The 11,974-nt window shown below is 36.0% G+C and overlaps 1 protein-coding gene across 3 annotated transcripts in view; it reads left to right on the forward strand.

Moving 5' to 3' along the window:
* Window positions 1-2,665: 2,665 nt before the first annotated feature.
* Window positions 2,666-11,974, forward strand: part of PPM1B (protein phosphatase, Mg2+/Mn2+ dependent, 1B) — a 33,712-nt gene continuing 24,403 nt past the window's right edge. Inside the window, exons 1-3 of one of the 3 annotated variants that reach the window (XM_005864768.2) lie at window positions 2,666-3,525; window positions 7,477-7,594; window positions 11,488-11,618. In XM_005864768.2, coding sequence (XP_005864830.1) covers window positions 2,680-3,525; window positions 7,477-7,594; window positions 11,488-11,603 — 1,080 coding nt within the window. In that variant the 5' untranslated portion in view covers window positions 2,666-2,679 and the 3' untranslated portion in view covers window positions 11,604-11,618. Of the gene's footprint in view, window positions 3,526-7,476; window positions 7,595-8,623; window positions 8,676-11,487; window positions 11,619-11,974 lie in introns of those variants that run through there. The other 2 variants (XM_014538462.1, XM_014538463.1) reach the window with 2 other exon arrangements.

Below are 11,974 nucleotides of genomic sequence, written 5' to 3' on the forward strand. Positions count from 1 at the left end.
AGAATGGGAATTTTGTAGTATCTGAATGTCCTTTTTTTGAAATTTTAATAATTTACTTTGTAAAGATTTTTGGCTGAATATTTCTTTGAGAATTGTTTGCTTTATTGATACTAATTTTTCTAAAGGGTAGAATTTAAATGAGTTAATATTTGTGAAGCATTTAAGCAGTGCATGCCACAGAATGAGCACTATGGAAGTATTTGCTTATTCCTCAGTGCCTCAAACAAGATAAAAGCATATTTTGGTTACTTATTATAATGATCCTCTGGAGCAAAAATCAATTGAAATAACAAGAGGTGAGAGGAACATTAGCCCTCTCAGATAGTCACCTGGTTGTCCCTGAAGGGCTTGCTTTCTGACCACACCTCTTGGCAGTCTGCTGCCATTGTACTATAGAGATGGATTCAAGCAACTTAAAGGTACCTTTGGACATAGTAGCTGTCATTTGTACTTATGAAGGAATAAAGAGAGAATGAAATTATTTAGGTAGTTATTTCTCTTATCTGTCCTGCAGTTTAAATTTCATCGCCATAAAAAGTATCCCAACGGCCGAGGCCCGAGGCCATGGAAGCCAGGGGCCGGGGCCAAGGCCCTTGCACAAATTTTGTGCATCGGGCCTCTACTGTATAATAGAATTCCTTTTACTCCTGTCTTCCAGCCTCTTGACTTCTCTTCCCCAGAGGTTCCAGTTCTGTGTTTCTTCTAGAAAATGAATATGTATATTTGTGTGCATGCTCACAAATATATATATTTTTAAATTGTAGGCTATTATGTTTTACCTATATATCATTAACTATGAATCTTGATTCTCCTTAGTATCTCCCAAATGGGTGATACTAAGATGGTTTATTTATTTTTACAGTATACAAAATAAATGTATTACAAGATTGTAGATAAAAAATAATTAGCCATTTACATTCAATAAGCATTAATATTTCAAGAAAAACAATTTTAAATATAATATTACATGCATTAAACATTAATATTTTAAGAGAAAATATTTTAAATATAATATTACCAAAACTGTACTAACATATCATAAAAGTTGTAGGAAATATTAAAAATCTGCAAATAATAGGATTACTTCTATTATATTCTAAAATATTTTATTCTCTTTGGCTCTTTTTGTTCATTTTATGTTCATTATATTCCACAAATGAGTGAGACCATGTGATATTTATTTTTGTCCAAATGGCTTACTTCACTTAGCTAAGATAGTTTTATATATTTTACTTTTTCTAACAGTGCTGCAGTGAATATTTGTATATATAGGAGTAAACCTATATGTTCTTAGAATTTGGTTGAAGAATATGTGCAATTGCAATTTTGGATAGATTTTATGAAATTTCCTTTTACTGAGATTGTACTAGTTTAATGATATCAGCAGTGTGAGTTTCTGTATAATCTCATGGAGAAAATGATTACCAAACCTTTGATCTTTGCCAATTTGACCCATGAAATTGATATCTCAATGTATTCTTAATTTTCATTTCTTTTATGAATATGAGGTTGGACATATTTTAAGATCCATTTGTGGGGGGTGTTTCTGGTCCATTTTTCTATCACCTTGGTCATTTTCTTTCTTTTTTTAAAAAATATATTTTATTGATTTTTTACAGAGAGGAAGGGAGAGGGAGAGGGATAGAGAGTTAGAAACATCGATTCAGCTGCCTCTTGCACGCCCCCTACTGGGGATGTGCCCGCAACCGGGGTACATGTCCTTGACCGGAATCAAACCTGGGACCCTTCAGTCCGCAGGCCGACGCTCTGTCCGCTGAGCCAAACCGGTTAGGGCTCATTTTCTTATAGGACCTTTATATTAGGGAGATTAGCTTATGATTTGAAATGCAGTTCCTTAAATCTTACCATGTAATATGCTATTGTTTTACTTTAGGCTTCTTTAATTTAACTTTTTAACTTAAAATAAGCATTGACATAGTTTAAAGAACAACATAGTTCTGTAAGGCCATGGAGATTCACCAGAACCAACCATTTCTAAATCTTAGTTCCTAATTTCTTTGGAGTTTATCTTCAAATCTCTAAATCATGTGCTTGTTGATCCCCCTCCCCCCCAGTTTTAGGAATTATTTATCCCATTACCGAACATGAGATTTACCACTTTCACCCCTGTACCCCAAACACACACCCACACTCTTCCTGTTCTTCCTCATCTGATCAAGAGAGCATTACTTTTTATTTCTTGTGCTATATATTGAACCCTAGAGTTATTGTATAAGTTGAATTATAAAAAAAAATTTATGAAAAAACAACCTTGTAGGTTGCTTAGTGTAAAAAAAAAAAAATTAACCACGTTTTGTTTCTTGGTTTTCCTTTCTCCTAGAACTGTGGTTCTCAACTTGCTGCACATATGAAGCACCAGAGATGCTTTAAAAAATTACTGATATCTGAGTCCCATCCCCAGAGATTCTGATTTAATTGGTTTGATGATTGTAATGTGCTAGGATTTCGAAACCATTGTTGTAGAAAAAGGATGTGCAGGGAAATTTTCTTGTTTTGTGTGTGTGTGTGTGTTTTCTGTTTAGTAAATTCAGATAAATCTGAAAAATATACTTGGATAGGAGTTACTAGAGAATATATGAGATAGTATAGGTGAATTCTCTTGTCAGATTTAAATATATAACACCTATAAAATTTTTTCTTTCAGATTAATTATTAAACATGGGTGCATTTTTGGATAAACCCAAAACTGAGAAACATAATGCTCATGGTGCTGGGAATGGTTTACGTTATGGCCTGAGCAGCATGCAAGGATGGAGAGTGGAAATGGAAGACGCACACACAGCTGTTGTAGGTATTCCTCACGGCTTGGAAGACTGGTCATTTTTTGCAGTTTATGATGGTCATGCTGGATCCCGAGTGGCAAATTACTGCTCAACACATTTATTAGAACACATCACTAATAATGAAGACTTCAGGGCAGCTGCAAAATCAGGATCTGCTCATGAGCCTTCAGTGGAAAATGTCAAGAATGGTATCAGAACTGGCTTTTTGAAAATTGATGAATTCATGCGTAACTTTTCAGACCTCAGAAATGGAATGGACAGGAGTGGTTCAACTGCAGTGGGAGTTATGATTTCACCGAAGCATGTCTACTTTATCAACTGTGGTGATTCACGTGCTGTTCTGTGTAGGAATGGACAAGTCTGCTTTTCCACCCAGGATCACAAGCCTTGCAATCCAAGGGAGAAGGAGCGTATCCAAAATGCAGGAGGCAGCGTAATGATACAGCGTGTTAATGGTTCATTAGCAGTGTCTCGTGCTCTGGGGGACTATGATTACAAGTGTGTTGATGGCAAGGGCCCAACAGAACAACTAGTTTCTCCAGAGCCTGAGGTTTATGAACTTTTAAGAGCAGAAGATGATGAATTTATCGTTTTGGCTTGTGATGGGATCTGGGATGTTATGAGTAATGAGGAGCTCTGTGATTTTGTTAAATCTAGGCTTGAGGTATCTGATGACCTGGAAAATGTGTGCAATTGGGTAGTGGACACTTGTTTACATAAGGTATGTAAGTCTTTTTGTTATAATTAAAATACCCTATTAATTTTGAAAAAACATGGTAAGTAAAATTAAGCAAACAAATTTCTAAAACTTAATATTTTCATTATGGTTGCATATTTTTAAATTATTTTCTTCGGCAGAAATGAAACCTTTTTTTTTTAAAGCCATTCTCATTTGCCTCAACCTTCTAATTTGAAAATTAAGTTGAATAAATTTCTGTGGTATTTGTTGTCATTTAAGTACTTTATGGCTTGTTGCTGTGGCAGAGCATCTATACAGAATGTGACTTTTAAAAAATATGTGTTTTTATTGATTTCAGAGAGAGGGAGGAGAGGGAGAGAAATATAAAAACATCAGTGATGAGAGGAAATCATCGATCATCTGCCTTCTGCATGCATGCCTCCCATTGGGAATCTAGCCCACAATCTAATCATGTGCCCTGACTGGGAATTGAACTGTGACCTCCTGGTTCATGGGTCGACACTCAGCTACTGAACTGAGCCACACCAGCCAGGCCAGAACGTGACTTTAATTCAAATTCTCAGCATTGGCAATCGCTGTCTTAAATCTTATTATGAAGCAGTTTGACGTATCCTATATAATAAAAGGGTAATATGCAAATTGACCCTAACAGCGGAACAGACTGGGAATGACTGGTCACTATGACACACACTGACCACCAGGGGGCAGATGCTCAATGCAGGAGCTGCCCCCTGGTGGTCAGCACAGGGGGAGGTCTGCTCAGCCACAAGCCAGGCTGATGGCTGCCAGTACAGCGGTGGTGGTGGGAGCCTCTCCCACCTCCTCAGCAGCGCTAAGGATGCCCGACTGCAGCTTAGGCCTGCTCCCCGCTGGCAAGTGGACATCCTCCGAGGGCTGCGGGCTGCCGAGGGATGTCTGACTGCCAGCTTAGGCCCGATCCCCCAGGGAGCGGACCTAAGCCAGCAGGTGGACATCCCCCGAGGGGTCCCAGACTTTGAGAGGAGGGCACAGGGGCTGAGGGACCCCCCTGAGTGCACAAATTTTTGTGCACCAGGCCTCTAGTATAAGTATAATTCTGTGCTAGATACACAAAAGATCAAGAGCCACATAAAATGTTGGAAGATACACCAGAACCCTAGACTAGGTAAAGTTTGTAATTTAGTTTTGAGCCTCCTAGCAGGTAAGAAAAAAACAAGTAAAAGTATGAGTTACGTATTTTTTATTCATCAGCTGCCTCCTGCATGCCCTCTACTGGGGATCGAGCTTGCAATTTGGGCATGTGCCCTGACCGGAATCTAACCGTGACTTCCTGGTTCATAGGTTGACGGTCAACCACTGAGCCATGCCAGCAAGGCTCAATCTTCTTTTTCATTTAATATATTGTAGAGAGATCTCCATGTTTGTAAGTATTGTAGATAAACAACACTCTCCCTTTTAGTGAAAGGATGTTAGTTTTCAGGAATTTTGACCCCACCTTTCTGAACGTGGAGTTTAAATGATTCTGGGGAAATACTTCACTTGATAGCTTTGAGTTTGAGCTGATAAATATGCCTTTTGGTAGTGTTAAAAGATTCTAGACAGAGTTCTAGAATCTCATGAATCATAAATGATAGTAATAGGGACAAGAGGCTGGAATACGTGATTCATCATAGTTCTTTGAATGAAACTCTGCTCAAATTGAAATCAGTTTTGAGAAGTTTAGTTAGCTGTTTTGTGTTGAAACATACAGATTTATGACCCACTCTCTGTTACTTAGGGAGTTAAGTAAACCTCTTAATCATTCCTATTTTCTACCCACATAATTTTGTCACTCCACTTGTTTGTATTGTAAAACTAAGGGTTAGCAATATTATAAAACAATGTGATTAAAATAGAATGTAATTGCTTTGAATTTAGTTTGAAAGATTGAATATAAATTTTTAAATCCATGGAAAGCATTTGGGCCAGTGCTTAGCACTTAGCAATTGCTCAGTAGGTGTTGGTTGCTCAGTAGGAATAGATCCAGTTTTTAAGTAGATGTTTCCATGATAATAGATTTAAATGAAGTGTTAATATTTTCTAGCACTTCTAACACATTATGTCCTAGTAGTTTACAAGCACTTTTATATGTTAACTCATGAAATCTAGGGAGATTGTAATAATCATCATAATCACAATAGTATCAGTAAATTATTACTTTCTATGAACCAAATGTTATTCTAAACACTTTACACTTTTAAAAAACTCATTTAATTTTCACAACCATGAAAACTAAGTAGCATTAGTATTGTTTTTGATAATCATTCTTCAGGATTGCCTTTTTACAGTATGAAGCTATAAATGTAGGATGAATACTTATATCCTGTCAGTTGGAAAATTAACTGATTATGCAGGGTGGTTTGCATAAAACCAAAAGGGAAGAATCTTTTTAAATTGCTGAATAAAAATTACTGAGACACATTTATAGTTTGTGTTTAGAGGAAAGTTATCTTCATGTAGAAATAGAAGCAGCATCTTTGAAATTACATGTTGAAGTGTAAATGTAAATTATTTCCTTTAAATATCTTAGGATATTTAAACTTCTTGAAACTATCAATTAATTTTCCAACTGATGGGATATGATGTATGTTGTATAACTTAAAATCGAATGGAAATTATTTATATTTATATATTGGCATATATATAAATAATTTCCATTTGATTTTTAAGTCAAATATGTGTGTGTGTGTGTGTGTGTGTGTGTGTGTGTGTATATATATATATATATATGGATAGATAAGGAATGGCTAAGCAATGCTCATACTATTGTTACTAAAATAGAAAATAGTTAGAAGAAACTGGGATTTCTAAAAATATGAGGTATTCTGTTTATTCATAAAATTGCTTTAAAAATCATTAGTATTCAAGTGAATCTTGGACTTGAATATCTATGGTATAAAGTTTTGCCTGATCTGAACTTACATAGTAAAGTCCTGGTTCTTGTGAAAGAATGTATTGACTTTCTCTCTCTCTCTCTCTCTCTCTCTCTCTCTCTCTCTCTTTCTCTTTCTCTTTCTCTCTTTCTCTTTTGCTATTTGAAACCATTGTGTATGTGTTTGTATTAATACAGCCAATGCAATATTTCTAATATTAATCATGAAAGTTTTGTTGGGTTTCATTAAGGAATGAAAGTAGTTTGAGCCATTTTGGAAATCCTGATTTCCCTCCACCCTTGGAGATACTGAGAAGCTGATAATATATACTTAGGATGGTTCTTCCTACTAAAGCATGAGAGTGTATGGAGGGAGTTTACTTTTTTAAAGTATATTTTTATTGATTTCAGAGAGATAGGGGGAGGGGGAGGGGGAGAGGGAGAGAGAGACAGAGACAGAGACAGAGACATCAATGATGAGAGAGATTCATTGATTGGCTGCCTCCTGCATGCCCCCCACTGGGAATCAAGCCCCCAACTAGGGCATGTGCCCTGACTGGGAATCAAATCATGACCTCCTGGTTCATAGGTTGATGTTCAAACACAGCCACACCAGCAGGTTTACTCTTTTTGAAGTCTTCTCAAGATCTGACCTCCCCTGCCTTCAAACTTTGCTCCATTGAGTATTAGGAGTTGATGGCAGAAGTTTTTCAAGGCCTGTCTATCTTTTCTGCTTTGTCGTTTGGGTTCTGAAAAGGTGGAAAGTCTGAACCAAACAATGCCTGCCTAGATTCATGTCATAATGACTGAAAAGACTGGAATGGGTATGGCCTTGGCTTTTTTCATTTGGGTTGACACGCCCCACTATCAAACAGAAATAGCCTACTGCCTCCTTTGACTTAATGTTTTTAGAATGATGAATAGAAAAAGGGATGTTTCAAATAGTTCTTTGGAATTAAAATAAATGTGTTAAATGTGTACATTCTGGATGATTAAACTGTAATTGCTTAATTAACTGCTTTGAAGTAAATAGAAAGTTGGTAGACTATAAAAATAATTATTTTTCTTTCTTTAATATATAGGGAAGTCGCGATAACATGAGTATTGTACTAGTTTGCTTTCCAAATGCCCCCAAGGTCTCAGATAATGCAGTGAGAAAAGATTCAGAGTTGGATAAGTACTTGGAATCACGGATTGAAGGTAAGAAAGATGCCCTTTTTTGTTTGTTTTTAATTTAGAAAGGAAAGGAAAAGTATACTTCCTTGTTTATAAAATAGCTTTTGAAAAAATTTCCATCTGTATAAGATTTACTATCACATCATGGACCAATGTGTGGGGGTTTCTTGGCACAGAGAAAACAAATATGTCTATTATACCACCAGAGAGAAACATAATTTGAAAAGAGTCTGTTAAAGCTTACTATTTTTGCTTTCCCTGATTACATTTTTGGTAATGAGTGAAGAATCCAGTGTAATTGGCCTCAAGTTATCATGAACTTTAGTTCATGATAATTCCACTATAATTCAGTTCAGCTATAATTCCACTAACATCATAATTCTTCTAAAGTTAATTATAGGAATTCATTACCATATGTTTTAATCATACTGATAGAGTTAACACTGATATTGTGAAAGATTATTAGTTTTATTTTTTAACTTTATTTTGCAGTAATTTTAAACTTACAGGAAAGTTGCAAAAATATAGAGAGCTCCCATGTACATGTAGTACCTCTTATCTAGATTACCCATTTGTTTACATTATCTCTCATTTTACTCATCTCTCTCTATACTTTCTATAACATACACTCTCATTCTCGCTTTACCTCCTTTTTCCCCTAATTGATTCAATTTTCTGAAAGATTATTTTCTGAACCAATTGAGAGTAATTGAAGATAATATTAACCCTCTACTTCTTAATGCAAAAAGGAACAGTATCTACCTAACCATAGTACATACATCAAAATTAGGATGTTAACATTGAAATTATATTACCATCTAATCTGTAGATTCCTGTTAAAATTTCCCTAGTTGTTCCAGTAATGCCTTTTATTGGATCTAGTCCAGAGCATGTGCTGCACTTTTCTGCTGAGCCTCTTTAGTCTCCCTCAATGTGAAAAAGTTGCATTGTGTTTTTCTTGTTTTTACTGACCGTGATATTTTGAAGAGTACAGATTAGTTCGTTTCTAGAATGTCCCTCAATTTGGATTGGCTGATGTTTCCTCTTGATAAGATTCAGGTTGTACTTTGACAGAAATACTATAGAAGTGAAGCTAGATGCATGATGATATGGTAATTTTAACTTTCATCACTTGTTTGAGATGTTGTCTCTCGGGTTCCTCCATTGAAAAGTTAATAAATATGTTATGGCCCTAACCGGTTTGGCTCAGTGGATAGAGTGTCGGCCTGTGGACTGAAAGGTCTCCAGGTTCGATTCCGGTCAAGGGCATGTACCTTGGTTGCAGGCACATCCCCAGTTTGGGATGTGCAGGAGGCAGCTGATCGATGTTTCTCTCTCATCAATGTTTCTGGCTCTCTGTCCCTCTCCCTTCCTCTCTGTAAAAAATCAATAAAATATTTCTTTAAAAAAATAAATAAATAAATATGTTATGCTTATTAATAAGTATTCAATGGGGAGGTACTTGAGATTATGTTAATAACCCATTTCTTCTCAAATTTTCACCTACCTTTTTGTTAATCTTCACCTGAGGTTGTTTGTCCATTGATTTTTAGAGAATGGAAGGGAGAGAGAAACATCGATATCAGAGAGACACATTGATTGGTTGCCTCCTGCCTCCCACAAGTCCCGACCTGGGCCTTGTGTAGATACCTTCCTTGCTCCACATTGGCTTTGAACCCCATTCCAGGTAGTACCCCAACCAGTGATAAAGCTTTGCCTATTGTGCTCAGGCTTGGATAGCCCATATTGGTTGGACCTTGCTGCTGTCACCACTGTCACCTCCACCCCTGTAAGACTATCCTTGCTTGGCCTTACCTAATGTTTTTTGGGCTTAAAATCTATTATTATTCAGGAGTAAGGGAGGGGAGAAGCTTGAATATAATTCCTGATATATTTGCGTTTAAATCTGCCATCTTATTTGTTTCCATATATTTCATCTGTTTTTTATTCTTTCTTGCCTTTTGGATTAATCACCATTTTCTATTCTAGTTCATTCTTGCATTTGCTTATTAGTTGTACATTCTTTTAAAAATTTAATTAGCCCTGGCCAGTGTGGCTCAGTTGGTTGAGCATCATCCTGTGCGTTGAGGGATTGCCTGTTGATTCCTGGTCAGGGCACATATCCAGATTGTGGGCTCTATCCCCAGTCAAGGGCCTGCAAGAGACAGCCAGCCAATCGATGTTTCTCTCTCTCTCTCCCCCTTGACCTTCCTCTCTCTCTCAAAATCAACTTTAAAAAATATTTAACAATTCAATTAGTGGTTACCCTGGAAACTTGAGAATGCATTAGAGATAATCACAGGATCCCCAACTTAATACTGCATTTTGATTTTATATGTGCTGGGGTTTTCGTTTTGTTTTTGTTTTTTTGTATTTTTTTTTTAATTTTTATTTATTGATTTTAGAGAGAGGAAGGAGGGAGGGGAAGAGAAACATTGATTTGTTCCACTTACTTATGCATTCATTGGTTGCTTCTTGTATGTACCCTGACCGAGGGATCTAACCTGCCACTTGGGCATATCAGGACCAACTGATCTACTCGGCTAGAACTACTTGTGTTGTTTTTTTAAGATATAAAATTACCTTTTATGAAGCTATGTCAATCATATTTTTTTTGCCTTGATGTCATTCTTATGAAGTTCTTTCCTCAATTCAATTACATATTAACCTATATTTTCTCCCAGCACTTTTATGGCTTGACTTACTTAAAAAATAGTAAATACATTTGAATGATAATGATTATGATGTGATAGGCTTATTGAATTTGGCTTATTATTGGTGAGGGTCTTCAAATGTGTAATTACCATAGGAAAACTACATTCTTTTACAGATTGGGTGGTGCAGATTTCTTGATGGAGTTTATATTTTAAAAATCTGTTTTCCATAAATTATAAATATAAATGGATCATGTAAATGTTTAATTTTTGTTCTAAGCATTAGCAGTTCTGTAATTTATACTCTTTTATATACATTCATTTATTATTGATATTTAGAGAGGAAGGGAGAGAAACATCAATATGAGAAACATTGATCAGCTGCCTCCTGCATGCCCCCTACCAGGGATTGAGCCTGCAACCCAGGCATGTGCCCTGACTGGGAATTGAATCAGCAGCCTTTCAGTGCACCAGACAGCACCCAACCAACTGAGCCACACTGGCCAGGGCTGCTTCTTTATTTTAAATAAGTTGTTGTGGACATACTCTTTAGGTGTCAGAAAGCCTATAAGGCACCCCAGCTGTTTTGGCTAGAGCGTTGACCTGTGGACCAAAGGGTACCAGGCTCGATTCCAGTCAAGGGCATGTACCTCAGTTGCAGGTTCCTCCCTGGCCCGGGCCCTGGTAGGGGGCGTGCAGGAGGTAACCAACCAATGTGTTTCTCTTACATCGATATTTCTCTCTATCTTTCCCCCTCTCTTCCACTCTCTCTAAAAATCAATGGAAAAATATCCTCTGGTGAGGATTAAAATAAAAAAGCCTATAGGACAATTTGAAATTTGTCCCTTTTCTATAATTTTTATCCATATATTGCTTTTATTTTTCTATAATTATAGTATTAGTAATTTTATATTATTTTTATGTAAAATTAGATGAAAAGTGTTTTTTCCAAGTAGCTGTACTATGCTCATAGGGATAATTTTTAGGGATTATAAAGCATTTCACTAGTGGCTAGCTATACCAGAATTTTCCCCTTATTGTTGGGCATTTAATTTGTTCCAGTTTTTGCTTTTATGAATAATGCTGGAATGAGCATATATACAAATAACTTTTTATATTACACATTTTTGCTTTTGTGTGATAGCAGGTAATGCTTGCTTTTTATATTTTAACAAAGGTACTACCAAATACTACCTTGTTTGAATTCTGTGTGAATACTGAGCTGTCACATTAATTTAAGAACTTCTTTTTTTTAATCTACAGAAATTATGGAGAAGTTTAGTGAGGAAGGAATGCCTGATCTTGCCCATGTCATGCGCATGTTGTCTGCAGAAAATATCCCAAATTTGCCTCCTGGGGGAGGTCTTGCTGGCAAGTAAGTAGAATAAAAAGACTAATTTTGTGTTTATTTATAATTAATAATTAAATAATTTTGGGTAAGAAGTGCATCAGTTATCTAAAGATGAAATGGGTTGATAGTTTGTATACTAGAGAAGAACTAAAATTTTATCCAAAAGAGATTTTTTTAAAGAAATTTTCATACTCTGAGGATGAAGGTCCTTCTTTCCTTGGTAATTGAGAACATAATGTGTTGTGCTGGATCAAATTCTGTGAAATGTAGAAACTGTTCTTAGCAAGTGTTTTGTGTGTCAATTAATTTTTGAGTCACATAGTCAAAATGATGTATTATTTATTTAATTTTTTAAATATATTTTTATTGATTTCAGAGAGGAAGGGAGAGGGAGAGAGA

Source organism: Myotis brandtii, unplaced genomic scaffold (assembly GCF_000412655.1).
Source record: "Myotis brandtii unplaced genomic scaffold, ASM41265v1 scaffold191, whole genome shotgun sequence".
Lineage (NCBI taxonomy): Eukaryota > Metazoa > Chordata > Mammalia > Chiroptera > Vespertilionidae > Myotis > Myotis brandtii.